We start from the raw sequence: 24,865 nt of genomic DNA, 5'->3' as shown, positions 1-24,865 counted from the left end.
TGGCCACAGATTCCTTAGTAGATGTCGTGGAGAGGAAACAAAGTTCAGGTCCGGCCCTCCCCTATCTGTAGGAAGAAGGAGCTGGCAAGAATTAAAGATTATCACTCTTGTCTTCTGTTTCTTTAGATTCACTCATTCCATAAATATTTATTAAGCTTTTAGTATATGCCAGGCCACTGTTATAGGCACTGGGAAAGGATTTATGAACAACAAAGTGTAGCCCATCACAGAGACGAAAGGTTCTAGATCAGGAGTCCTGAGTTCTTTTAAACTTATCGTGAATGCACTGTTCCCAGCATTTCTGACCTTATCACCCTAACCTCTTAACCTTGGCATGTCCCAAGGCTCAAGTTCTATTTACTCTCACTCCTTCCGTCTACTCATCTGGTCTTGAATGTTTGCTGGTGACTCCAGCCCAGACTTATCTCTTGAACTCCAGGCTTAACTATGCCAAGGCCCTCTTAATGTGCTCACTGAATAGCTAACAGATACCCAGACTGAACCCTGGAGTCTCTCCCTGAACCCATTCCACCAGAAGTCTTCCCCAGCTCAGTTACGGCAGCTTTACTCCTGCAGGTACTCAGACCCAAACCTTGGAATCATCCAAAACAACTCTCTTTCCCTCGTATCCCATATCCAAGCTGTCAGCAAACTCCATTGGCTCCATCTTCCAAATATATTAAGAATCTGGCCGGGCGTGGTGGCTCACGCCTATAATCCCAGCACTTTGGGAGGTGGGTGGATCACGAGGTCAAGAGATCAAGACCATCCTGGTCAACATGGTGAAACCCCATCTCTACTAAAAATACAAAAAATTAGCTGGGCATGCTGGCGTATGCCTGTAATCCCAGCCACTCAGGAGGCTGAGGCAGGAGAACTGCCTGAACCCAGGAGGCGGAGGTTGCGGCAAGCCGAGATCATGCCTAAGCAACAAGAGCGAAACTCCATCTCAAAAAAAAAGAACCTGACCACTTCTCTCCCCTTCCACTGCTACCACGATGCTCCAAGCCTCCATCCTTCTCTTACCTGGGTTATTGCAGTGGCCTCCTATCTGGTCACTCTGCTCTCATTCTTGTCATCCTACAATCGATTTTCAACACAACCACCAGAGTGACTCTTTTAAAATATTAATCAGGTCATGTTACTTTTCTGTTCCAAACCCTCCAGTGGTTGGTTCCCCAACATACTCCAGAAAAAAGAAACCAACATTCTGTATCAGGCTACAGGGTCTCAGATGCTGCAACCCCTTGCTGCCTCTCTGGTGTCACCCCTTCCTCAACCTACTCCAGGCACGATGGCCTCCTTGAATACACTGTGTTTGTTCCTGCATCAAGCCTGTTCCTTTTGTCTGGAATGTTCTTTCCACCATTATCCACACGGTTTACTTCCTCACCTCTTCCAAGACTTTGCTCAAATGTTCCCATTTAAATGTCCTCCCTGGTCACCACTTCGCAACCTCCATTCCCAGCACTCTGTTTTCTACTTCATTTTTTCCATAGCACTCACCACAATCTGATATTCAAATAATTTATTTACTCACTTAATTGCCTACCTCCTACCTCTCCATGAATTTTGTTCACTTTTGTGTTTGCACATTTGACCCAGTGCCAGGCATAGAGAAGGTACTCGACAAATATTTGTTGAACAAATATTTCAACAAATAGATTTATGGCCCTTGGCAAGTCTTTATTCCTCTCCGGGCTTCAGTTTTCCCATCTGTACTTGGAGGCACTGGACTATCTAACATCTAAGGTTCTTCCTCGCCCCAGTCATGTCTATATTCCTAGATAGGCAGTCTCCAGCCCAGACCTCTCCCCTGAACCCTAGATGTCAGTATCCTCTCGTCAGTCCACTCACAGCCCTGGAGCTCTCACAAGTGTCCCATGCTGTCCTGGAGAAATGACCTGGATATGGACTGAACCCACGGGGATGGCCCCTCGGCCCTCCCTTCGGGCAAGATCACCTTCCCACAGGCCAGTTGTTCAGAACTGCAAGACCCCAGCTTTTGACCAGTGGGTCCAAGTCACTGGGAAAGAATATCAGGCCACATTCTGCTGTGGTCAGGAGCACCTCCGAGCCTTCAGGTCACCTGCATTAATGGGCTCCGAACATCCAGGTGAGAGGAGTATTGCCCACAGAGGTCTGATCGCATCCAGAGGACTGGATCTTGTTCTGGGTGCCATATCTTAAGTGTGGCAAAGGCTCTCCTGAGAAGGGTGGTGAGGATATGAAGTGTCACAAAATGTGATTCAAAGTACTGACGAGAAGCCTTTGATAGAGTACAATGATCATCTTGGAAGGCAGATTACACGCATTTTATGCTCTTCCAGAGGACAGGATGAGGGCCAAGAGGGGAAGTGAAGATGGGCACTCCAGGTGACGGTAAGGAAAGATGACTTAATCACAGAGTGGCCCAACAGAGACAGCGTCAGACACTCAGCATGTCAGTGGGTGCCTTGCCCTTAACATAGTTCCAGGATCCTCCCTGGGCCGGAATCTCAGAGATGATTCCTCCTTGGGGGCAGGTTGGACTATTACCTTTTACCTGCCTTCTAATTCTAGGTTTCTGTGGTTTCTTCATTAGAGCAGGGCAACAAGCAATCTCAATCTCACAGATCAGTCATTTTTATTAAAATCAGCACTGCTATTGCTTCAGGTAGATCCTGAATTTTCTCTCTGGCAAGGAAGAGAATGTAGGTGGAAGGAGGGAGGTTGTATCTGTGTCTCTCAATGGAAACTAATGACAACTTTACTCATTGCTGCATTTATTAATGGGCGGCCTTTTGTGTAGATTGCTTAGAAGGTAAAACAATGCTGTTAGTCATAAAGTTTTGGTTGGCTCCTGGCTCACCCAGTCATCTGTCCCAAGCACGTGGAGTCATATTTAAGAGAGAGGCTCTGTCTGCAGTATGAGAAAAGCAATTAAGACAGGTGTTCATTGTGCAAGCTTGCCTTTGTTCCAGGCCTTTGGGAGATAAAAGGCAATTCAGAGTTTACAATCTATCAGAAATTTCTGTGTTTTGCGTTTCACAATGGGGAGCTAGACTCACCCATACTCCCGCATGTGCCCTTACCTGTAATCTGGTAATAAATACAAATGTTAGCCTTGAGAATAAAAATGTAAGTGGAAGCCCGATCAATGATACTCATCCTTCTGATTTGCTATGAAAAGGGGATGGGCCGAGTTGTGTGCTGACTTTTGTAGCATCTAAAGAATGAAAGTGTCAGTTCTAGTACCTTATGTCTAGTAAAAGGAAGAGGTTAAAGGAATTGGTATTATTTGAACATCTACTCTATGCCAGTCTCTGGACCAGGTGAACAGAGCAGTCTTATGCAATAGGTATCTCCCATTTACAGGTGAAGAAATGAGCCAAGAAAATTAAGAGATTTGTTCAAGATGATCCTGTTGGCGCACAGAAGGCAAGCGTTCTCTCTAACACAAATAACACACAAAAAGACATCTGACCTTCAAATCATAATTATTTGGCTTTGACATGCTTAGAAGGACCAAAAGAAACTCCTGCAGGAGCCCAGTCCTCCACCTCCACTTATCCTCTCTCCCTAAAACTTTTTCTTAGCCCTTCTATTTAGAGCCTAGCCAGGATCCAGCTCTACGCAGAATATAGGAAAGTGTTTTAAACCAGGAACCAAGAGGCCCGAGTCTGACAGCTCTGAGACTTGCAGCAATTTACCTCCTCTCTCCAAGCCCACTTTCTCATCAATAAAAAGAAGGGACTGGACAGGACGACTGTAAAATCCTGCCAGCTCTGTCCTTTGAATCTACATCTGAATCTATAGTGAGGCTCCCCAGCGATCTCTGAAGTTGGCCATTTCTGCATAGCCTGATGAAAAAGAGAAAATTGGGCACGTGGGTCTTTGAACATCTTAGGCCTGGGTTGCCTTCTCCGCTACTTTTACCGATTGCATGGATTTACCATCTGTTTTGATTGGATTTGGCTAGAAACAGCTGAGCAGATGAAGGGGTGTCTGAGCTCTGGACAGCTGCAGCTTCCAGACTGAGCTCTGGCTGGAGTTGGAAGTGGTTTCTCTTTAACATCAGTCCTTCTCCATCTGCTTCTAGCTCCCGGGAGCAGGAGACAGAACAATGAACTCTTCCTGGGCTTCTGGCTGATTGTGGGCTGTTAAAGATAATAGTCTATTAACCCATTAAAGAGTTTTCCAGCTGAAGTTTAGGGTATCATAAACCATCCTGCAATGGAAGTTTCAGACTGAGCCTGGTGCCGACCAAGAACTTGTGTCTTAGAGTCTAATCCCAAAGGCCAAGACACTGCCGTGAAGCAGCCAGCTACCAAGGCCAAAGGAGCCCCCATCTTGAGACATTGCACAGTGGACTCAAATGATCATCTGCAACAATGAACATTCACATGTGTGGCTTTGTGCCTGGGCTGTGGGAGATCCAAAAGTGAACCCATATGCTTCCTAACCTCAACAAGCTTCCTGTCTCATTGAGGAGACAATATGCTTGCAGAAAACCCAACTCTGGACTCAAACTGCCTGGGCTTCAATCCCAGCCCTTCTATTACTAGCTGTGGAACTGTGGTCAAGTGATTATCTCCCTCTGTGCCTCAGTTTCTCATCTGCAAAATGGAGGTCATTATGGTACCTACCTCAAAGGGTTGGCATGGCAATTAAATGAATTAATATATGCAAATCACCTAGAACCATGACTATTACATAGTAATTACTATTATTACCTCTGCTATCATTACCATTGTAATGCTATGCATGCAGAGGAAGAAAATCCCAGAAAAGTTCTGAGAGAGTGAGTGACTCATTCTGACTACAGGAATTGGGTTGGATTGAGGGAGAAAGGTATATTTGAGCTGGACTTCAAAGGATGACTAGGATTTCAACAGCTGAGGATGTGGAGAAAGGGTATTCCAAGCTGAGGGCATGGGGGGCGGTGGGGGCGCAAGTAACTACACAAGGGTATGAAAATGGCACAACCCATGGAGAACAGAAATGGCAGATGAAGCTGAGTGATTAGTTAAGGGCATCAGAGCTCATTAAGGGATTTGAATTTTGTGTGTAAGCCCTTGTTCTGGAAGCCTTTCCAGATTTTTCAACAGGAGAGGGACAGACACAGTTTTGCATTTTAAAAAGATCTTTCTGGCAGATGTGTGGTAGCTAAGAGTGTGGGCTTCAGACACAAACTGCCAGGGTTCAAATCCTGGCTGTGATACCGAATTAGTTCAGGTAGGCTAAATGGCTGTGACATATAGACCGAAACATGTGTAATGGCATAAACACAATAGCAGTTTATTTCTGGATCATGTAACAGTCCAAGGAGAGTGTGTCTTCTTGGCAGGTGGCCCTCGTCCATGTGATGAGTCAGGGACCAGGCTTCTTGGGAGCTTGCCACCTCCGGGGCCTCATTGTTTTTGGCCTCTAGCTGGTGGAAAGCTAGAAAGACCCCGTGAGGAGACAAGTCGTCTGTTTTATAAATTCTGGACTAGATGCAGTGTGCACCACTTCTGACACACCTGCTGTGAGGGAGGCTGAGAAGTCCACTCTCACTCCACTCCTGGCTATTTCTCCTATTACGATGAGCTAGCACTGCCCAATAAAACTTACTGGGATGATGGAAATGTTCTGCCTCTGTGCTTCTTACATGGTAACTGCTAACCACATGTTGCTACTGAGCACTTGAAGTGTGGCTAGTGAAACTGAGAGTCAAATCTTGCATTTTACGTATTTGTAGTTAATTTAAATAGCCACACATAGCTGGTGGCTATTGTATTGGACAGTGCAGCTATAGAGAAAAGAAAGAGTCGCCGGGCGCGGTGGCTCAAGCCTGTAATCCCAGCACTTTGGGAGGCCGAGGCGGGTGGATCACAAGGTCGAGAGATCGAGACCATCCTGGTCAACATGGTGAAACCCCGTCTCTACTAAAGATACAAAAAAAAAAAAATTAGCTGGGCATGGTGGTGCGTGCCTGTAATCCCAGCTACTCAGGAGGCTGAGGCAGGAGAATTGCCTGAACCCAGGAGGCGGAGGTTGCGGTGAGCCGAGATCGTGCCATTGCACTCCAGCCTGGGTAACAAGGGCGAAACTCCGTCTCAAAAAAAAAAAAAAAAAAAAAAGAGAAAAGAAAGAGTAGATTTTAACTTACAGACAGTGGATGCGCCACAGCCTGTTATCAATTGTGTGACTGAGTGACTAATTTAATCTCTCTTTGTCTCACTTTCCTCAACTGTGAAGTGAGTATAATCGTAGAATCTGCCTCTTGAGACTGTTGTAAGGATTAAGAGATTATTTGGACAAAACACTTAGTGGCTGGCACACAGACAGTGCTCAGTCAATGTTATCATACAAATGACTTGGAGGCAGGGACATCAGATAAGAAGTGCACAACAGTCCAGAGGAGAGAGCCCTCTGGAATTACCTCCAAATATTGCCCTTTGCCCCCACCAGGCTATATTGTTTGCTCTTTTCCAAAAACGACTCCACAGCACTCAATTCCTCTAAATTCATGCTCTCTCTGCTTGATCCAGGCATCCCGTCATATTGAAATCTTGCTGTGTTATCAAGACAGGATTCAAGTGTCACATTTCCATGAAGCCCTCGTGGTCTTTATAGCTGTGTGTGATCACTGCAGTCAGTGAAGGTCCTGATGCTTTGTGTGCTCTCCAAAGTCATGTCAAGGATGCCCATTTCAGCATCTTTTGTGCATTTGTCTAGATAGCAGTGGTTTTTTTTTTTTTTTTAACTCATCTCTCTACCTTCCACTTTACCCAGCAGAATTGTCTATTTTGAAGAGGCAACAATGTTCGTTGCACTGAGTTAAATTCATCAGGAGCAGAGAGAGTTGCAAAGACATGTTCCCTGGACAATTAGAGCCAGAGATTACATCTACATGGCACTATATGAAGGAGGACTTTGGCAATAGCCCAGGTCATTAAATCTGGGTAGACGTCCAAATGGGAAAATTCCGGCCACCTCATTGGCATGGAGTTTGCAGAATTCTCTTTGACCTTTGTACAATTTTTATTCGCTCACATTTCTCTACAAAAATAGACTTTTGGTTCACATGCCTTTTACCATATATCTTTTGCTGCTGTCTGTTAGGCCACTCCTGCAAAATTCCTGACCAGAAACTGCCAGGGAGGGCTGGAACTACTCAACTAATTGCCTGGACATGGGCGCAATGAACTGTATGAGGACTCAATGATAGCAAAGTCACATTGGTCTCTGTGGCCACTGCCTTGTACCTTTTGTGACATCGACCTCAACATCTTAAGGATGTTCCCCCAAATACTCTAGATTTTCTAAAGAGGCCGTTAATATTTTCATTGATCAGTTTATTCAGATGTCCTCATTGATTCATCCATCAAGTATTTGTTGAGCTCCTGCTATGTGCCAGGATTATTATGGTGTTTAGAATATAAAACAATTTTCAAGGAGCTTTCATTCTAATTGGGTGGGAAGAAAATAAACAAATATATGTCAGGTGACTACGTTCTGTGAAGAAGAAGAATGGAGGCTGTCTCACTGTCTATTGCTGCATAACAAATCACCCCAAAATGTAGTGGCTTAAAATATCACTTTATTGTTTCTCATGAGTCATGGCCTTGCTGGCACGTCAGGGTGGTTCTTCTGCTGGAGCCATCCCCTGGGTTCATTCACGAGGTTGTGGTCATCTGGATGCTTAACTAGGGCTAAGAGGTGGAGGGAGGTCACTCACATGTCTGGGGCTTTGGTATTGGCTGTCAGCTTATCTTCTCTCTCCACGTGGCCCTCATCATACAAGAGTCTAGCCTGGACTTTCTTACAAGTTGTGGGAGCATTCCAAGAAAGCAAAGGCGGAGGCTGTGAGGCCTCTTGTGACCGAGGACCAAGTCACACTATATCACTTCCATCTCACTCTGTCGGACCATGCCAGTCACAAGGCCGTCCCAGCCTCAGGTAGATGTCACGTCTTGAGAGAAATCACAAAGGATTTGTGGTCACTTTTAATCTATCACACTGGATAAGGGAATAGCAAATGCCAGAATGTGCTATTTTAGATAGAGCAGTCAGGGAAGGCCTCTCTGATGAGGTATACTTTGGGTAGAGACCTGAATGAATAGAATGAGTAAATCACAGGAGTATTTGGGGAAGAGCATTCTAGGCCTGTGGAATAGCCGGCAAAGTCTCTGAAGCCAGACCAGTGCAATACTTTACATTTGAGATAATAATGCAATAGTAAGACTTTTCAGCTGGGCACAGTGGCTCACACCTGTAATCCCAGCACTTTTGGAGGATGAGGCGGGCAAATCACCTGAGGTCAGGAGTTTAAGACCAGCCTAACATAGCGAATCCCTGTTTCTACTGAAAATACAAAAATTAGCCTGGTGTGGTGGCTCACGCCTTTAATCCCAGCTACTCCTGAGGCTGAGGCAGGAGAATTGCTTGAACCTGGGAGGCAGAGGTTGCAGTGAGCGGAGATCCTACCACTGCACTCTAGCCTGGGCAAGAGAGCAAGACTCCATCTCAAAAAACAAAACAAAACAAAACAAAAAAACAGGACTTTTCAATAAAGAGACTTCCATATTATTTATGGAAAATCTGTTTCTCAGCAACAGTGGAGAACTCCCTGGTGGGCTGAGCCAAGATGAATGGGGAGCACCTGCTTTTGAAATACTGAGATACGAGAATGAATCACGTACACAATTTAAAACCAAAAAGAAAGGCCATTGCCTTCATCCCTGCTGCCATCCTCAACTCTCCCAGCCTAGTTTTCTAGGCATTTTCTGTAGCGCCTGGTAGAACTCCAGAAACTCCACAGTTTGAAAATTCCTCCGTTTCCAACTCGAATACCTCTGGTTTCAGTCAAAGTGCTTTGCACACATCCTGGCCTCTGCGTGACCACATCCTCACACAGCCTGCGGGAGCCTCTCTGTAAGCGAATCAACAAGGTTTGACCCATGAGAGGCAAAGGTGTCTGACTCACAAGAGAATGAAGCAGAGAGAAGCAAAGCAGAAGGGATTTTCTACTGTAATTACCCAAGATCACCAGGGCAGTCTGAGGGTAATCGGGTAATTAGGTGTGTGTGTGTGTGTGTGTGTGTGTGTGTGTGTGTGTGTGTATGTGTGTAGTGAGGGACAATTATCCGGCTCGCCGGCTGCCAGATGCTTGTCACTGCCCCTCTGGCCCTTGGGCTGGGTTCCTGGCCCTACCTGTGGACTATTAAGTGTAATGACCCTGTCACACAGAGGAGCCTGTCATTATCTCCATGTTAACATGGTATTCATCCACAAGACCCTGCCAAGTCACTCTGTAATTAGAGGGCCTCCACGTGGTCCCCTGCCTGGCATTGGACAGCCATGAAAGTTGTCAGGACAGTGGTGGCTTTAAAAGGCTGAGGAGGTGGGCCGGGGTCATCCTGGGAGGCTCAGGAGGGACGCTGCAACTGAGTCTTCCCCAAAGTTTATTGCCAAATCCGAGGACCCCAAAAACAGGATTCGAGAGGTACCAAGACACCCGCAAATCAGTCACATTTCCACATGGAGCTAAGTCATTGACTACCGAGTAAAATGAAAGCCCAACTTTAAAATTTTGGAAGCTCTTGGATGGTAGAGAGGGGATCTCATCACATAACAGGGAGTACAACACTCACCTCTTTCCTTGGGGCTCCCCTGCCTTTGGGGCTCTTTTCTATTTGTCACAAGCAATTCTAAATCTTTTCTGATGAAAATAAAAGTTGCCCTCAGTCTCTTCCATTCCTCTTCCTTCTCTAGTCCTGTCATCTCCACGAAAGGCACAGACACAGAAGTTTCCTTAAAAGAGTCGATAGAGGCCAGGCGCAGTGGCTCACACCTATAATCCCAGCATTTTGGGAGACCAAGGTGGGCAGATCACAAGGTCAGGAGTTCGAGGCTGGCCAACATGGTGAAACCCCGTCTCTACTAAAAAAAAATACAAAAATTAGCCAGGCATGGTGGCGTGCACCTGTAATCCTCGCTACTTGGGAGGCTGAGGTAGGAGAATTGCTTGAACCCAGGAGGTGGAGATTGCAGTGAACCGAGATTGTGCCACTATACTCCAGCCTGGGCATCAGAGCAAGACTGCATCTCAAAAAAAAAAAAAAAAAAATGAGTTGATGGAGTGATGCTGTGGTCCCTTATGCTTCAATATTTTGCCCCGGTGCCTGAACAGTGTTTTTCTGAATATCCTTGTACTTATCCATACACATTCCTAGACTTGAGTACCTGGGTGTGAATCTTTTAATTTGAAAAGGTGTTGTCAAATTGTTTCTGAAAGGTTGTACACATTTAGATTCTGATAATAATTTATCAGAATGCTTGTTTCTCCATATTCTTTCCTACTTGGGTTGTCACCCCTTTAAAAAATACCTTCATCATTTTCTAATTATACATGTGATGTATGCTCATTGCAAAAAAGAAAAAAAAGGAAAATACAGAAAAATGTAAGAGAAAATAGCTGTGGTGCCTTCACCCAAAGAAACGAAACACTCCCCGCTACTTTTTTTTTTTTTTTTTTTGAGACAGAGTTTCGCTCTTGTTGCTCAGGCTGGAGTGCAATGGCCTGATCTCGGCTCACCGCAACCTCCGCCTCCTGGGTGCAAGCAATTCTCCTACCTCAGCCTCCCGAGCGAGTAGCTGGGACTACAGGCACGTGCCACCACGCCCAGCTAATTTTTGTATTTTTTAGTAGAGACAGGGCTTCACCATGTTGACCAGGATGGTCTCAAGCTCTTGACCTTGTGATCCACCTGCCTCGGTCTCCCAAAGTGCTGGGATTATAGGCGTGAGCCACCGCACCCAGCCCACACTTCCCATTTTTATAGAGGATGACAGCAAAGACTACAGATAACGAAGGTAGTCACCTGAGGAACCTTCTGGAATCCCTAGTGCTGGTTACGTAACGATCACACACTTCCCCACTTCCTCCACTCTGCTGATGTCTCCAAGATGCTTTCTTCAGCTGGCAGGGACTATTCTGAGGGAGATGGTTCCAGATATACACACCCCTAAAGTATGACTCCCCCCTCAAAACAGTTCTGCAGCCAGGAAGATTCCATACCTGAGGATTTGTGGAATAGGAACGGAGCACGAACATTCCAAAAACGTGTTTCCAGACATTGGCCATGGGGTCCAACAGATTGGAAAACCTATCTCCCTGGCCAAGCCCAGAGCCAAGTTTCCACGTCTCAGGGACCCCGACGTGCCCCATTAAGCCTTTGCTCTAATGACTGCTCTGCTTTCCGTTCCAGAGACCTGAATTATAACGAGCTGCAGGAGTTCCCCATGGCCATCCGGACCCTGGGCAGACTGCAGGAACTGTAAGCGCCTCTGTTTCTATGGGTGTCCTCCTGTCCCAAGGGCAGGGGCTGAAGCCAGCCTGAGCTGCCTCATGCTCTCACCTCCTCACCTCCCATGGTCCTTGTAAAAGATGTAGCTGGCTCCCTGCTCCCCAAGCCCCAGCGCGCTCTAAGTCATCCCAGGCCTCATTAGCTTGGCTTTGAGCACTTCCTGGGGGTGTGTCAACAGCAGAAATGGCCCTGGGCCCTTCCAGCCTGGGAAAACCCACGGCACAAGCCACCTCCTATTAGCCTGGGCCTGGCACTGCCCCTGCCTTGGTTGGGGTATGTCCAGAGAAGAATGAGGAAAAGGACTGGGAGCCGGTTTACAGGATCACTCCTCAGCACTTTGTCCCCAGGGTGACTGAAAAGTCGTCTGTGGTTCCCCAAAGCCACCACTTACTTTATTTCAGCATTCACTGAGCACCCAGTATGGCCAGCACTGTGTTTAGTGATAAACACAAACGAAGGGTTAGATTGGCATGGCCCTGTCTAAGCATCCTCAGCCTCACTGAAGACACAAAATAACATAGGTAAAACAGGGAACAGGACAAAATGGTATATAACTTCAAGCATAAATGACAGAGTATTACCTAAAACACTGGTGGGAGCTCAGAGTAACATGGAAAGATCATTGTACTAATCCTGAGAGGAGCCTTAAAGGATATCAGGATTCAGGTGGCAGTGATGGGGAGCAGAGAGGCATTTCAGAGGAAGAAACAGTGGGTAAAGACCCAGGTAGGAAGTTGAGCTGGCAGAGGGAGGAGCACAGGTGGGAAGCAGCTTTACCGGAGGGGCCCTCTCAAGAAACAAGAAGAGCTCTACTGTACAGCTAGAGTGGGGCCAGATTAAGGTAGCCTGGAGACTCATGGATGGAGCCCCAAACCTCCTGGCAGCTTAGTATCTTTTCTTTTTCTTTCTTTCTTTTGGAGACAGAGTCTCACTCTGTCGCCAGGCTGGAGTGCAGTGGCTCAATCCCGGCTCACTGCAACCTCCGTCTCCCAGGTTCAAGTGATTCTCCTGCCTCAGCCTGGGACTGCAGGCGCACACCACCATGCCCTGATGATTTTTGCATTTTTAGTGGAGACGGGGTTTCACCATGTTGGCCAGGATGGTCTGGATCTCCTGACCTCTCGATCCACCCTCCTTAGCCTCCCAAAGTGCTGGGATTATAGGCATGAGCCGCTGCGGCTGGCCAGCTTAGTATCTTTATAGTTCAAACCACCACCACCACCTGAGACCTACAGTACTAGCCCCATGCCACCTCCCTCACCTCATCCAGAAGTTTGAAGGGGTGAATGCCAGATGTAGGTGGCAGATAGGGAACAACTGGACCAGCTAGTCTGGCTGGGCATGGTGGCTCACACCTGTAATCCCAGCACTTTGGGAGGCCGAGGCAGGTGGATCACTGAGGTCAGAAGTTTGAGACCAATCTGGCTAACATGATGAAACCTCATCTCTGTTAAAAATACAAAAATCAGCCAGGCATGGTGGCACGCGCCTGTAGTCCCAGCTACTTGGAAAGCTGAGGCACAAGAATGGTTTGAACCTGTGAGGCAGAGATTGCGATGAATGGAGATTGCACCACTGCACTCCAGCCTGGGTGACAGAGTGAGACTCCATCTGAAAAAAAAAAAAAAAAAAAAAAGTATGAGTGAGAAACTGTTGGAAGTTCTCCATCGCCAGAGTTACCAAGGTCTAACTTTATTCCTTTGAGCTGGGGCCTGAGAGGAGCGTGAGATTTGATCGATCAAGAAGGCATGAAGGGAATAGGATGTGCAAAAGCATTGGACCAGGAAACAATAAAGCATTAGCGGAGAGAGAGGAGACCTAACTTAATCAGCAGGGGAAAAAGGTGTGGGGGCAGGGTTTGCATGTCTGCCTGTCCATCTCTCCTGCTCTCTCATCTATTGAGAGAAAGCTGCTTCAGGACAAGGCCCCTGTCTTAGAAACGTCTAAATTCCTCAGAGCTTGGTCCAATGTTAGACACAAAGATAGTTTAAGAAAAACGTAATGAGCAGATGAGGGGAATAAATTAATGAACAAATAGGCCTGGGTAGATGGCACTCGCTGGAGGTGTCTGAGGGTGAAGCTATGAGTGAGACAGCGTGAAGCTGGAAGTCACGATGGGATGGCAGGAGGAAGACAGAGGTGAGCAGAGGCCAGGGGGACAGAGAAGCCAGAAACTGCCAATAAAAAAGAGGGGGAGGGGCCAGGCGCGGTGGCTCACACCTGTAATCCTAGCACTTTGGGAGGCCGAGGTGGGTGGAGCATGAGATCAAGAGATCAAGGCCATCCTGGCCAACATGGGGAAACTCCGTCTCTATTAAAAATACTAAAATTTGCTGGGTTTGGTGGCACATGCCTGTAGCCGCAGCTACTCGGGAGGCCAAGGCAGGAGAATCACTTGAACCCTGGAGGCAGAGGTTGTCGTGAGCCGAGATCTCACCATGGCACTCCAGCCAGGGTGACAGAGCGAGACTCCATCTCAAAAAAAAAAAAAAAAGGAGGAAGGAAAGGAGCCTGCTCTGCACGGGTTACGCACTTTTCAGTCCAACATGTTATTTATTTTGAAATGTTCTTCCCAACTAACCAAACACATAATTCCTGGCTTCCAGACTGTCATCTGGGTGCCTCAGTCCTCATTTTCCCATAGTGCCATCCACAGTCACTCAGTGTCCCATTCCGCACCTTGTAGCCCTGGCTGCATGCTGTTGACACGTCTGTTTCTTTATTTCAGGGCCTTGAGGCCAAGCCAGCCTCCATTTGAGGAGCATCCCTCACCTGGGATCCCCTGGAAGCTGTGTTTCTTCTTTATCTTCCTTTTCCTCTCATATACCCTTGGCTTCCTCTGTGGGGACCCGCCAGGGCTCCTACCACAAGTGGCTAAGGAGAGGATTCCCCTCCTGGGACCTGAACTCTGCCTCTTGCTCTTGAGTTGCTGCCATAGGCTTCCTGAGACCTGCAGCCCAGGTCTCCACCCCTCACTCCTTTTGCATTTGTTAGGGAAAGGAGAGTGTGTAATTAAACAAGAAGAAAAATCGGCTGTGTGCGGTGGCTCATACCTGTAATCCCAACATTTTGGAAGGCAGAGACAGGAGGATCACTTTAGCCCAGGAGTTCTAGATGTAGCCTGGGCAACCAAGTGAGATCTCGTCTCTACCAAAAAAAATCAAAATATTAGCCAGGTATGGTGGCACATGCCTGCAGTCCCAGCTGTGTGGGAGGCTGAGGCAGGAGAGTCACTTGAGCCCAGGAAGTTGAGGCCGAACTGCAATGAGCTAAGATCGCATCATTGCACTCCAGCCTGGGCAACAGAGACCCCGTCTGAAAAAAAAAAAAAAAGAGAAAGGAAAAAAAACAGCAGCGCCGGCAGTATTGACTGAACCTGGAATCTCAGGCCGATGCCTCTTTGTCTTACGGACTGTCCAGCTTGCTGTCCAAAGCCCCGTGGAATTCCACGCGTCTTCCCCGCTATACTTTTCTCCAAATCCTCACTGGTTGCCGGGTGTTGTCTTCCAGGGGCTTTCATAACAACAACATCAAGGCCATCCCAGAAAAGGCCTTCATGGGGAACCCTCTGCTACAGACGATGTGAGTACACTTTCTCTGGTCTTTTGATGCCGCACAGTGTTTCGGGGAGGAGGACAGAGGATGGGAAGGCCGGAGGGACTTCCCTAGAAAACAGCAGGGAGGCAGAAGTATGGGAGGGGTTGCCTTTCCCTGCGAGTTCCTTCCCGGGCCTACATTGGTAGGAGAAGAAAGCAGAGGCTGGCCTTCGTCCCAGCAGAAAGGTCTGAAAAACAGATTTCGGTGTTTGGACCTTCTTCTTCCAGACACTTTTATGACAACCCAATCCAGTCTGTGGGAAGATCGGCATTCCAGTACCTGCCTAAACTCCACACGCTGTAAGTTGTCTCCTGAAGGCTGCCGAAGCCTGAACCTCCCCCTTTCCTCACTCCTGCATTCTCTCTCCTGCCCTCCCCTGGAGAGCTCTAACTTGCGAGGTGCACGCCCACTTCAAGGCATGGTCTTCAAGGCTGCAGGCCTCTGCTTTGCTCGGACCCATTCCCACCTCTTTCTAAATTGAATAACCTCCCTCCACCTCCCTGACCTGTGGCTTCTTCCCAGGTCTCAAAGGGACAAGAAGGTCCATCTCCATAGCCAAGGACTTTCATTTGGCCTCTTGGGTTTTATCCAGCTCATGGTAGCTTCTCCAGAAATGACTGAAGAGTTTTGAATGCGGTGTGCTCTCTCAAGGGTGGCTCTCCTGCGGCCTTGGAGCCCAGATCCCTGGGCCCTTTGCTGTGCCATCGTTATTTCCCCTCTCTCATTCTCTAATTTCCAGCCCAAGTCCCATTTCTTTTTGAAGAAATTTCCATGGAGGCAGGCACAGTGGCTCATGCCTGTAATCCCAGCACTTTGGGAGGCCGAGGTTGGGTGGATCGTTTGAAGTCAGGAGTTCGAGACCACACTGGCCAACACGGTGAAACCCTGTCTCTACTAAAAATACAAACAATTAGCCGGGTATGGTGGTGGGCACCTGTGATCCCAGCTACTCGGGAGGGTGAGGCAGGAGAATCACTTGAACCCGGGAGGCAGAGGTTGCAGTGAGCCAAGATCACGCCATTGCACTCTAGCCTGGGCAACAAGAATGAAACTCCATCTTAAAAAAAAAAAAATTTAAAAATTAGCTGGATGTGGCAGTGCATGCCTGTAGTTCCAGCTAAGCTACTTGGGAGACTGAGGCAGGAGAATCACTTGAACCTGGGAGGAAGAGGTGACAGTGAGCCAAGACTGTCTCAAAAAAAAAAAAAAAAAAAAGCTTCCATGGATTGCTGTCAGCCTACTGTGGCATCACAGTAACACAGCCAACATCTCCAAAGCACATACTTAACTTTCATGTCCGTTACGGCATTTCATCTGCATCCTAACCCTGTGAGGTAGGTGTTATTGGTCCATTTTACACATGGAACATGAGGTGCTCAGGCTCTGTGTGTGGGCATGAACCCAGAACCTTTTAATTTCAGATTCTGGGCTCATTTCTGGACCCCACACTGCCTCCTCAGGGCCTTTCACAATGCTCAATTTTCTGCACTGCTGTTGTATGCAGGCCCCATGAGGGTCCGTGTCCTCAATAAGATAGGAGGTGGTGGGGAGAAGGAAAACCACCGGTCTAAAGCAGTTTAAGAGAACTGATAGTTTTAATAAAGTTCTAGCAGATGACAATTTAGGGAAGATCCTATCTCCGGTTCTAATAAGCAAAACCCAGCAGCCAAGGGCTTCTCCAGAAGCACCCAAGCTGACATCTGTTAACCAGAGGCCATTTCCATGTTGCTTGCCTGTGGGTTTTTTGCAAGCTGAAGGGTGAATGCTGAGGTTACCCAGTTCTGTCTGGGAAAGGGTGTGCTGAGCCAACTTAGGCAAATGGCTGGTTGGACCCTGCTAAGCATGGCTCAGACTCCACCAGGGTCTGGGAGGCTGACTTGAGGGAGATTGCGGGGAAGGATGACATTGTCCCCAAAGGAGGAGTCCCCGAGGGGAGACAAAACAGAGAATTGAGAGTCTGGATGTTGAGATGCTCTGATCCCATCCCTCAGAGCTCATTGTCTCTGTTTCCAGATCTCTGAATGGTGCCACAGACATCCAGGAGTTTCCAGATCTCAAAGGCACCACCAGCCTGGAGATCCTGTGAGTGACTCTCTCTCCCTCCACCTTATCTGTCACCCAGCGGCATCCCCAAGGGCTCTTCCACCTCCTTGCCCCTGGAAGTCTCTCCAGGTTCTTTGCTTCCCTCTTATCCAGCCAGCTTCTACTGCTGGCTCTACCTCAGGGGCCCGTGGCTTCCTCCTAATGTGGCACTGCCCACAGGCAAGGTCAGGAGGTGGCAGTTGGGATGGCAGGGAGGAGGCTGGCTTTTCTCTCTTTACCATGCTTGGATTTTTCAGGTATGAATTCAGAGCTCCTAAACCCAAGACACAGGTACATTGAGGGTTGAAGCGATGGAGGGGTGGGTTGTGAAAACCCGTCTTCTTTGCCTTTCTGAAGCTTGATTCCAACAAAGACATTCTTGTATTTTCTATTATTATATCCTATGGCGTTGAGGGAGGGAATCTCAAAGCACAGTAGGCCCTCAATACGTTTAAATGAATGAAATGAAACAATTGAGCAAATACCCAGAGTGAGTGTCAGGAAGTCGGCTGCCCTGCCCCGTACCACAAAGCTCATTCATGGCACCGTTGGGACTGGGACTCTCCTCTGTGCCTCTATTGTCTCCCCACTAGATTCGCTGGCATGTGGAAAATTTTCCATGAGGGAAGTAGTCATTCCCCAGCCATGACCTTGGCCTTGGGTCCTTCCTGTGACACCCTGCCCTAAGCCAAGCTGGCACTCTGACCTGCTCCCACAGCCCTCTCCAGACCAGCGCCTGGTTCTTCCCTTCTTTCCCATCTCTTCTCCCTCCTCCGAGGCACAGGGACCAAACTCTGTGCTTGGTTCCCATGGTCCCACTATGGTTTTTTTCTGTCTACTCCTTGCCCATGAATATCCCCCATCTTTAAGGTCCCTACAGCGGAGATCTGTGTCCCAGTCCTACAGGCCCAGTGCTGCTTGAGACCATTATGAGACCTGGGGTAGGGACGGGATAGGGATGCCTGGAGCAGGGCTGGACATGCTGGGACTGTCAGCCAAGCAGAGCCCTGGGCTGTGGCCCTCTCTCTCCACTCCCCTCCCCCAGCTCCTCCAGGCCCAGGGGAGCTTGGGGCTCAGAGGCCAGTGTCTGCTCATTTCTGTCCCCACAGCCCCACCCCCTGCCCTGTCTCTCCCTCCATTTCTCTCTTTTGTCTGCTCCGTCATCCCACAACACTATCAGGTCCAGAGCTGGAGCCGGGTGGCTGGGAATGTCAGGGCCCCAGGCCTGGTGCCAGCTCTGTCTCTGTTCTCCCTGCAGGACCCTGACCCGTGCAGGCATCCGGCTGCTCCCATCGGGGATGTGCCAACAGCTGCCCAGGCTCCGAGTCCTGTGAGTGCTCACAAGCATTCTACAGTCTTGGCATTGTGCCCCCACCCCCATGTCCCACAAAAGGCCTCTCCTGCTTCTGTCCCACTTAGTCACTTCCCTTCCTGGAGAGTGCGGCAGTGTAGGCTCCTGCTAAGAGCCTGCCCCAGAGGGACTGGGTTTGAGGCACAGCTCTGCCACTTTCTAGCTTTATTGATTTGGACTCACTCTTTAATGTCGCTGAGCTTCGATATCCTCATCTATAAAATATGGGTCAGTTTGTAAGGGTTGAAAAAAAAATAGGTAAAGCACCTAGTGCATAATGCCAAGAAATGACATTATTACTCTAATTTACACAAGAAAATTAGTCCCCTCTTGGGATCTTGGGACTGTGGAGCTACTTAAGTGACCTCTGAAGGGAAGGGGAGTTTTCCTCTCTCCTTGGACTCTAACTTGAATCCGAGGCTCCTCATCAGGGGCCAGAGACCCGCAGCTCAAATGGGTGGACCAACACATGGTGTGTGGAAAGAGCCCTAGACTGGGGGTCCGGAGATACAGGCTCCAGTTCAGCCTGGCCGCTGACTGGTGGTATGCCCTTTACCATGTCCTGTCCCCTCTGTGGGCCTCAGGTTTTTCATCTGCTGAGGGAAGGGGTTGGGCCAGATGATCCCTAAGGGCCTTCAGCTCTGATCTTTCCTGCCGGTCCCATAAATGGTGACTGCAGGTGCTTGAGTTGGCGTTCCTCAGTGATATCTGATGTCTTCTCTGCTGGCTGGCTCAGTGCCCCTCTCCCCCTCTTTCCTCTTGCCATGCCTCTCTCCTTTCTGGTTCCTCTTTCCCCGGGACTCTCCCAGGTGCCCCCAGGCCATCACGTGATAAGGTAGCCCCATCTAGGCCCAGTGAGGATCGGGATTTAATAGGAGGAAATGCAGAGAGAGTGAATTGAGGAGACTGGTGCCCTGGTGTGAGACGTTATCAACAGCCACGTTGCTGTAGGGTCCCCACAGCCTTTGGCTGCTTGACAGGAAGGCACAGCCCTGGCCAGAGCCCCCCCTCCCCTGCTCCCACAGCCCTCACATAGCCACCACATCACCCCAGCCCTGGCCTTTCTCTTCCCCAGGGAACTGTCTCACAATCAAATTGAGGAGCTGCCCAGCCTGCACAGGTGTCAGAAGTTGGAGGAAATGTGAGTCTGGGGTGGGGAGAGGCAAAGGCATGCCAGCCAGACCCTGAGCAAGTCTTGCAGGGAGGCACGTTGGGGTGTCAGTAAGGGCCAATGCACACTTTGACATTTCCTCCTCCTTTTTTCTGAGTTTGTTGAACCCAGCGTTTAGGGCTGAGTGCTTGCCAGAGGCCTGCTCAGTGGCCCTAGGACTCCCAGCAGATGACAGACCCAGGAGCTGGTGTCCAAAAGGAGTCTCAAGGTGGCTCCTTATGAATCAACAGCGACGCAGAAATGCCAGAATGATTAGGCCAGTGGAGGGCCAGGGTCGCATCAAGGCTTCATGGGTTGGTCCAGAGAAGGCTGTTAGGAGTTGGAACACCCTGCATTTTGGAACGTGCTCTCTCCTTTTCCATACCCCCATAAACACATACGGGCATATGTGTGTATGTGTTTGCATGTTACACACAGACATACAAAACCGTGTGTGGAAGAAGCAGCCTGGAATGCACAGGTCCCAAAGAAAATATCACTTTAAAAATTCTTGAAGCTCTGTTAACCCAGCTCCTGTTTTGTCAAGCAGACACGGCCTCTTGAGCCTCCCTGTGTCTGACCCCTGCTTCTAGTCAGGGCCATGCCTTTTGGCGCTGGGGCAGGGTATGGGTATGAGGGTCTCCTGTTTGTCTAGGTGCCAAGGGAAGGAGGGTCTTCCGCATGGCTGAGGCCCAGGGTCCATCTCCCGTTCAGACAACCAGTCTACTGAGCTCTGCTTCCCAGCTCCGGCCAGTCACTTAGGCTGGGCGGTGCTCTGCTTCTGGGCTAGGGTCTGGAGGACCCATGGTGATGGGGAGGTGTGGGGGCCAGTTTGGCTGGGCTGGGAGCCAAACCCAGTGGGAACACTGGAAGCTGACTCCCTTCTGGGCCACAGGGATGGTTTTGTGGCTTTGTCTCCTGACCCACTTACCCAAGGCAACCGGATCCCCTTGTGCTCCCTTTAATTCTGGTGACTTCCTCGGGCTGGGCTCTTTCTTCCTGTGCCAGGAGAAGTGGGGGGCTCTCCTTTCTTCCTCCCGGTGCTCGGGGGGCATGGAGCGGAGCCAGAGTCTGAGCCTGCCGACTCATCCAGCCTCTTTTGCTGCCCTAGCGGCCTCCAACACAACCGCATCTGGGAAATTGGAGCTGACACCTTCAGCCAGCTGAGCTCCCTGCAAGCCCTGTGAGTACCTGCACCCAGGGGTGGGCCATGGAGGAGCCACCATGTCCCTCTGCCAGGCGTGCTCATTCTCATAGCACATGAGTACAGTTTAAGCAGACGTGACATGCACATCGCCTCCCAGCTCCATAGCCCCCACACCCAGTGCACGCGCGCGGGCGCGCGGGCGCGCACACACACACACACACACACACACACAGACTTCTCTAGCTGGTACCCAGGAGGCCCTGAGGCTCCGGAGCCAAGCTGTCATGTCCCTGTTCCTGGGGCCCCAGTCAGCTTAGGAGCTGGGCAGCAGCAGGTACCTTTCCCCAAAGGCTAAGGTTGCTGTTCCTAGGGCCAGGTCAGACAGGGGTATGTGAGGGAGAGCCCATGATGGGAACAGTGAGTCCTCCACATGTTACTGTCCCCTCTTGTCACACCCTCTCTGCCTGCAGGGATCTCAGCTGGAATGCCATCCGGTCCATCCACCCCGAGGCCTTCTCCACCCTGCGCTCCCTGGTCAAGCTGTAAGTGCCTGCTGCATTCTCCTCCAGGATGCTGGGGGCTAGTCGGGACTATGGGCCAGCCAACAGAGGCAGGAGGGCCACCCCAAAGCAGGAACATGCATATCCTAGGGAGATGGGCCTCAGACTAATCAGTCATTCTGACAATCCGTTTGACAGAGTGTGGGGCCTAATAAACAGAGAGCTTGCCTCTTGCAAGCTCTGGAACATCATCGGCTAATGTTCTGCAGTGTTTTGGCAGCCTCAGCCCTCCTCATCCCCCCCTGCCTGGGTCCTTCCCCCATCCTCTCTACACACTGATAAAGATGTATTGGGCCTGGAGTTCCTTCACACACAGGAGGGTCTCAGAGAGCTCAGGGTCCCCTGCTTGAGCACTGCTCTAGAGGGCTGCCATTCTGTGGGGCAGCATGGGACCTTAGGTCCTTTAAATTACATAGGATGTAAACAGAAAGTGATCAGTGTTGGCTGCATGGTCACTGTGTCAGGGCTGGAAGGGGCCTCTGTGGCAGCTGCCATGTACTGTGGGGCAGGTTATTCACTGCACAAGGGCTCCTGCCCAAGAGGGAGCTGACATCCTGCCACCTCCTTGCCAAGCTGTGAGTCCTAAAGGCTACCCAGACTGTCTACCCAGACGGGGCCCTTTTCTGGTTAACACAAAGACTCCTTTCGGGCTAGCTCCAGCCCTGGCCTCAGAGACCATCTAGCCCCACCCACTTCACTTCACAGGTGAGGCCTCCAAGGCCCAGGAGGAGAAGCTTACTCAAAGCCAAGGGCCAGAACTCCCAGCGGGCACACAAGTACCTCCTCAGGCTGGGCCATGGCTGTACAAAACTCTCACCTCCGTCTTCGCCCTCCTGTTTTCGCTAGTCTTGCCAGATAGGTAGGGTGGATATTTTTATCCCTTTGAAGGATGAGGATGCTGAAGCTCAGGCAGATTTGCGGCTCCCCTCGGTTACACAGTGAGTTGGTGACAGCGCCAGGTTTCCTGCCTTCCAGTCCAGGGCTGTTTCCACGACGCACAGTCTGTGGTCTTGGTGTTTGGTTTGGAACCCTGGGCTTCCTCTAATGCGTCTCCAGTAGAAGAACATGCATGTCCTCACCTCTGGCTACAAAGCAGACTCTACAAGATGGAACGGATGACCCAATCCCTGCTTGTAGCCAGATGACCGGCTCGGTCCAATCCCAGACCTGGGCCTCTATGTCATCAGAAAAATGGGAGGAAAGGCAGGGGGATGGGATCAACAACAGGAAGGTTCCCCAGGGGAGCTGGGCAGGGCCTCCTGGATGGCACTCAGACCTGGGCACAGGACCTGTGGTTGAGAGAGCTCTGTTACCTACAAATTGGGACAGCTTGGCATTAAGTTAGAACAGTCCCTGGTACATAGTTGGCACCGTTATGTGTTGAATGAATGAGTGAATAAAAGAATGAATAAGCTGTAGATGGTGCCTCTAGCAACTCTTGGCTGCCCTCCTCCCTCGGCATTCAATGCCCTCTTCTGAGCTTCTCTTCTGTCCTTTGCTCCTCTCCTCTTGCTTCCATCCCAGGCACACTGGCCACATCCTCAGCACAGCCCTGCCCCCTCAGCAATCCCACTGACTGCCAATAACCCTGACCATCCACTGTCCTAGGGACCTGACAGACAACCAGCTGACCACACTGCCCCTGGCTGGACTTGGGGGCTTGATGCATCTGAAGCTCAAAGGGAACCTGGCTCTCTCCCAGGCCTTCTCCAAGGACAGTTTCCCAAAACTGAGGTGAGGGACTGGCTTTCCCCAACACCTGGGTAGGCCAGCTGGAGGCTCTGGAGGGACAGGGAGAAAGCCGGACAGCCCCACCCTGAGAAGAGCCTACAGGCTTAGGGTTTGACCAAGATTTAGTGGAAGGGCTCACCTGACTGCCTGCAGACCAAGTGGGATCTGGTTCATGCCTTCCCTTCCTCCTTGTCTCCTTGGTAACATTTTCCCCTGTCCCAAGCACCAACCCTAGTGGGCACTGGGACCCAAGAGGATAGAAGTAAGATGATGTTCAGACCCCCTAGTCCTCCTTGCGCCTCACCTGGTTCCACGTGTCTAGATTATCTGTCTTCACTTGGGCAGCATCTGAGCCCCTGGAATCAGGGCAGAGCTCAGGAACTGATGAGTGGAAAACGAGCCGCACAGCCAGGCCCTGGTGCTAACGACATCCAGGCCTCTTCCATGCAGCAGTAGTAGTGCAGCCTGTGTGGCCCAAGCCGAGCCTGCTGCATGCTAATGAGATGCCTTCAGGGCCTCTGTGCTCACCCTTAGAGGGCACCAAATCCAGCTCCAGTATGCCCAGAGATGGGGGAGGGATACGGTGCAGGTCTCACTGAGGACCAGAGTGAGGAGTGGCTAGGAGAATCCCTGTCTCCTCAAATACAGAAGAGGAGGTGCCGCCTGGGAGGAGGAGCAGAGCACTGGCAGTGCTGTGTGAACTTGGGGAAGCCTCTCCCCTCTCTGAACCTGCAGAGAGGACTCCGTAAACAATGGGCAGAACGTTTCTCTCCCCATCTCACTTGCCAAGAGGAACCAAGAAAGACAGGAATGCATCCAGAGCCCTTCAGGTCAGGAGTCAGGCTGCAGGGCCCTTACAAAGGAAGCCCAGGAAGCTGCTAGCACAGTGAACAGGGAACTTGCGGGTTGAAGGACAGGCACTGAGTGCCCAGCCCCTGGGATGGAGATCGCTTAAATTAGACGTAGGTCTTAGACCCCAAAGATGCGTAGGCAGCCCACCTGCCCGCCTCTTCCTCACCAGGATCCTGGAGGTGCCTTATGCCTACCAGTGCTGTCCCTATGGGATGTGTGCCAGCTTCTTCAAGGCCTCTGGGCAGTGGGAGGCTGAGGACCTTCACCTCGATGATGAGGAGTCTTCAAAAAGGCCCCTGGGCCTCCTTGCCAGACAAGCAGAGAATCACTGTGAGTGACTGGGGGCCCTGGGCTGGGGAGGATAGTGGGCTGTGGAGAGGACGTTAGAGGGGATGCTTTGGGGACCTGAGAGGACATCTGACATCGGCTGCAGACAGAAGCCCCGCAGAGGTGGAAGAAGCTGCCTGTGACCTGGGAGGAAACTCTACCTCTGTTTACACTTCGTCTCTCCAAGACTCCACCCAGAGGCGTTTGGGACAAAAAAATGATGGTAATAATGGCTGTGGCAATGTCGCAGTATCTGCCTAGCCCTTTGCAGCTCACAGTGTGCGTCTGATGCACCATCTCACTTAGCCCTCCCCTGCGGTCCACATGTTTCTTCTCCTCCAACCTTAGGGTATTCTCAGAGAAGAAGACTCATTATTTCATTAATCTGAGCCAACAGGATTTAATTAAATCAATTGAATTAAATCTATTTACAGAAAATAAAAATCCCCGCATAATATGCCCTAGAACCAAAGGAAACGGTGTAGGGATTATTGCCGTCCAAGTCCATCCTGCACCGCCAGTCTGCCCCGTGAGTCTGAAAGTGAGACTTCAGTGGCCACCAGCTGCAAGAGAGCTTTGCTGAGCAGGGCCATCCCAGTGCAGGCTGTCTTGGGCCATCTGTCTGTGTTTCTGGAAGAGTTAGGGTAAAAGGCATGTGTTGGAGGCAGGTGGCCAAGTGGGTTTTGAGGGATCATTTACTAAGTGGTGTCTTAGATACTAAGGGCAGAGAAA

At 50.0% G+C, this 24,865-nt stretch overlaps 1 protein-coding gene across 4 annotated transcripts in view; it reads left to right on the top strand.

Moving 5' to 3' along the window:
* The window catches only part of LGR6 (leucine rich repeat containing G protein-coupled receptor 6), a 128,869-nt gene that overhangs the window by 93,895 nt on the left and 10,109 nt on the right, over positions 1-24,865 (top strand). For 3 of the 4 annotated variants that reach the window (XM_074385033.1, XM_010348874.3, XM_010348873.3), the window contains 11 exons: positions 11,238-11,306; positions 14,847-14,918; positions 15,161-15,232; positions 16,947-17,015; positions 18,274-18,345; positions 19,442-19,507; positions 20,628-20,699; positions 21,134-21,205; positions 22,832-22,957; positions 23,976-24,136; positions 24,240-24,356. In XM_074385033.1, the coding sequence (XP_074241134.1) occupies positions 11,238-11,306; positions 14,847-14,918; positions 15,161-15,232; positions 16,947-17,015; positions 18,274-18,345; positions 19,442-19,507; positions 20,628-20,699; positions 21,134-21,205; positions 22,832-22,957; positions 23,976-24,136; positions 24,240-24,356 (968 nt within the window). The remainder of the gene's footprint in view (positions 1-11,237; positions 11,307-14,846; positions 14,919-15,160; positions 15,233-16,946; positions 17,016-18,273; positions 18,346-19,441; positions 19,508-20,627; positions 20,700-21,133; positions 21,206-22,831; positions 22,958-23,975; positions 24,137-24,239; positions 24,357-24,865) is intronic. The other variant, XM_039467063.2, reaches the window with a different exon arrangement.

The sequence above is a fragment of the Saimiri boliviensis genome, chromosome 14 (genome assembly GCF_048565385.1).
Source record: "Saimiri boliviensis isolate mSaiBol1 chromosome 14, mSaiBol1.pri, whole genome shotgun sequence".
Taxonomy (NCBI): domain Eukaryota; kingdom Metazoa; phylum Chordata; class Mammalia; order Primates; family Cebidae; genus Saimiri; species Saimiri boliviensis.
This window is presented reverse-complemented; position numbering and strand designations above follow the sequence as displayed.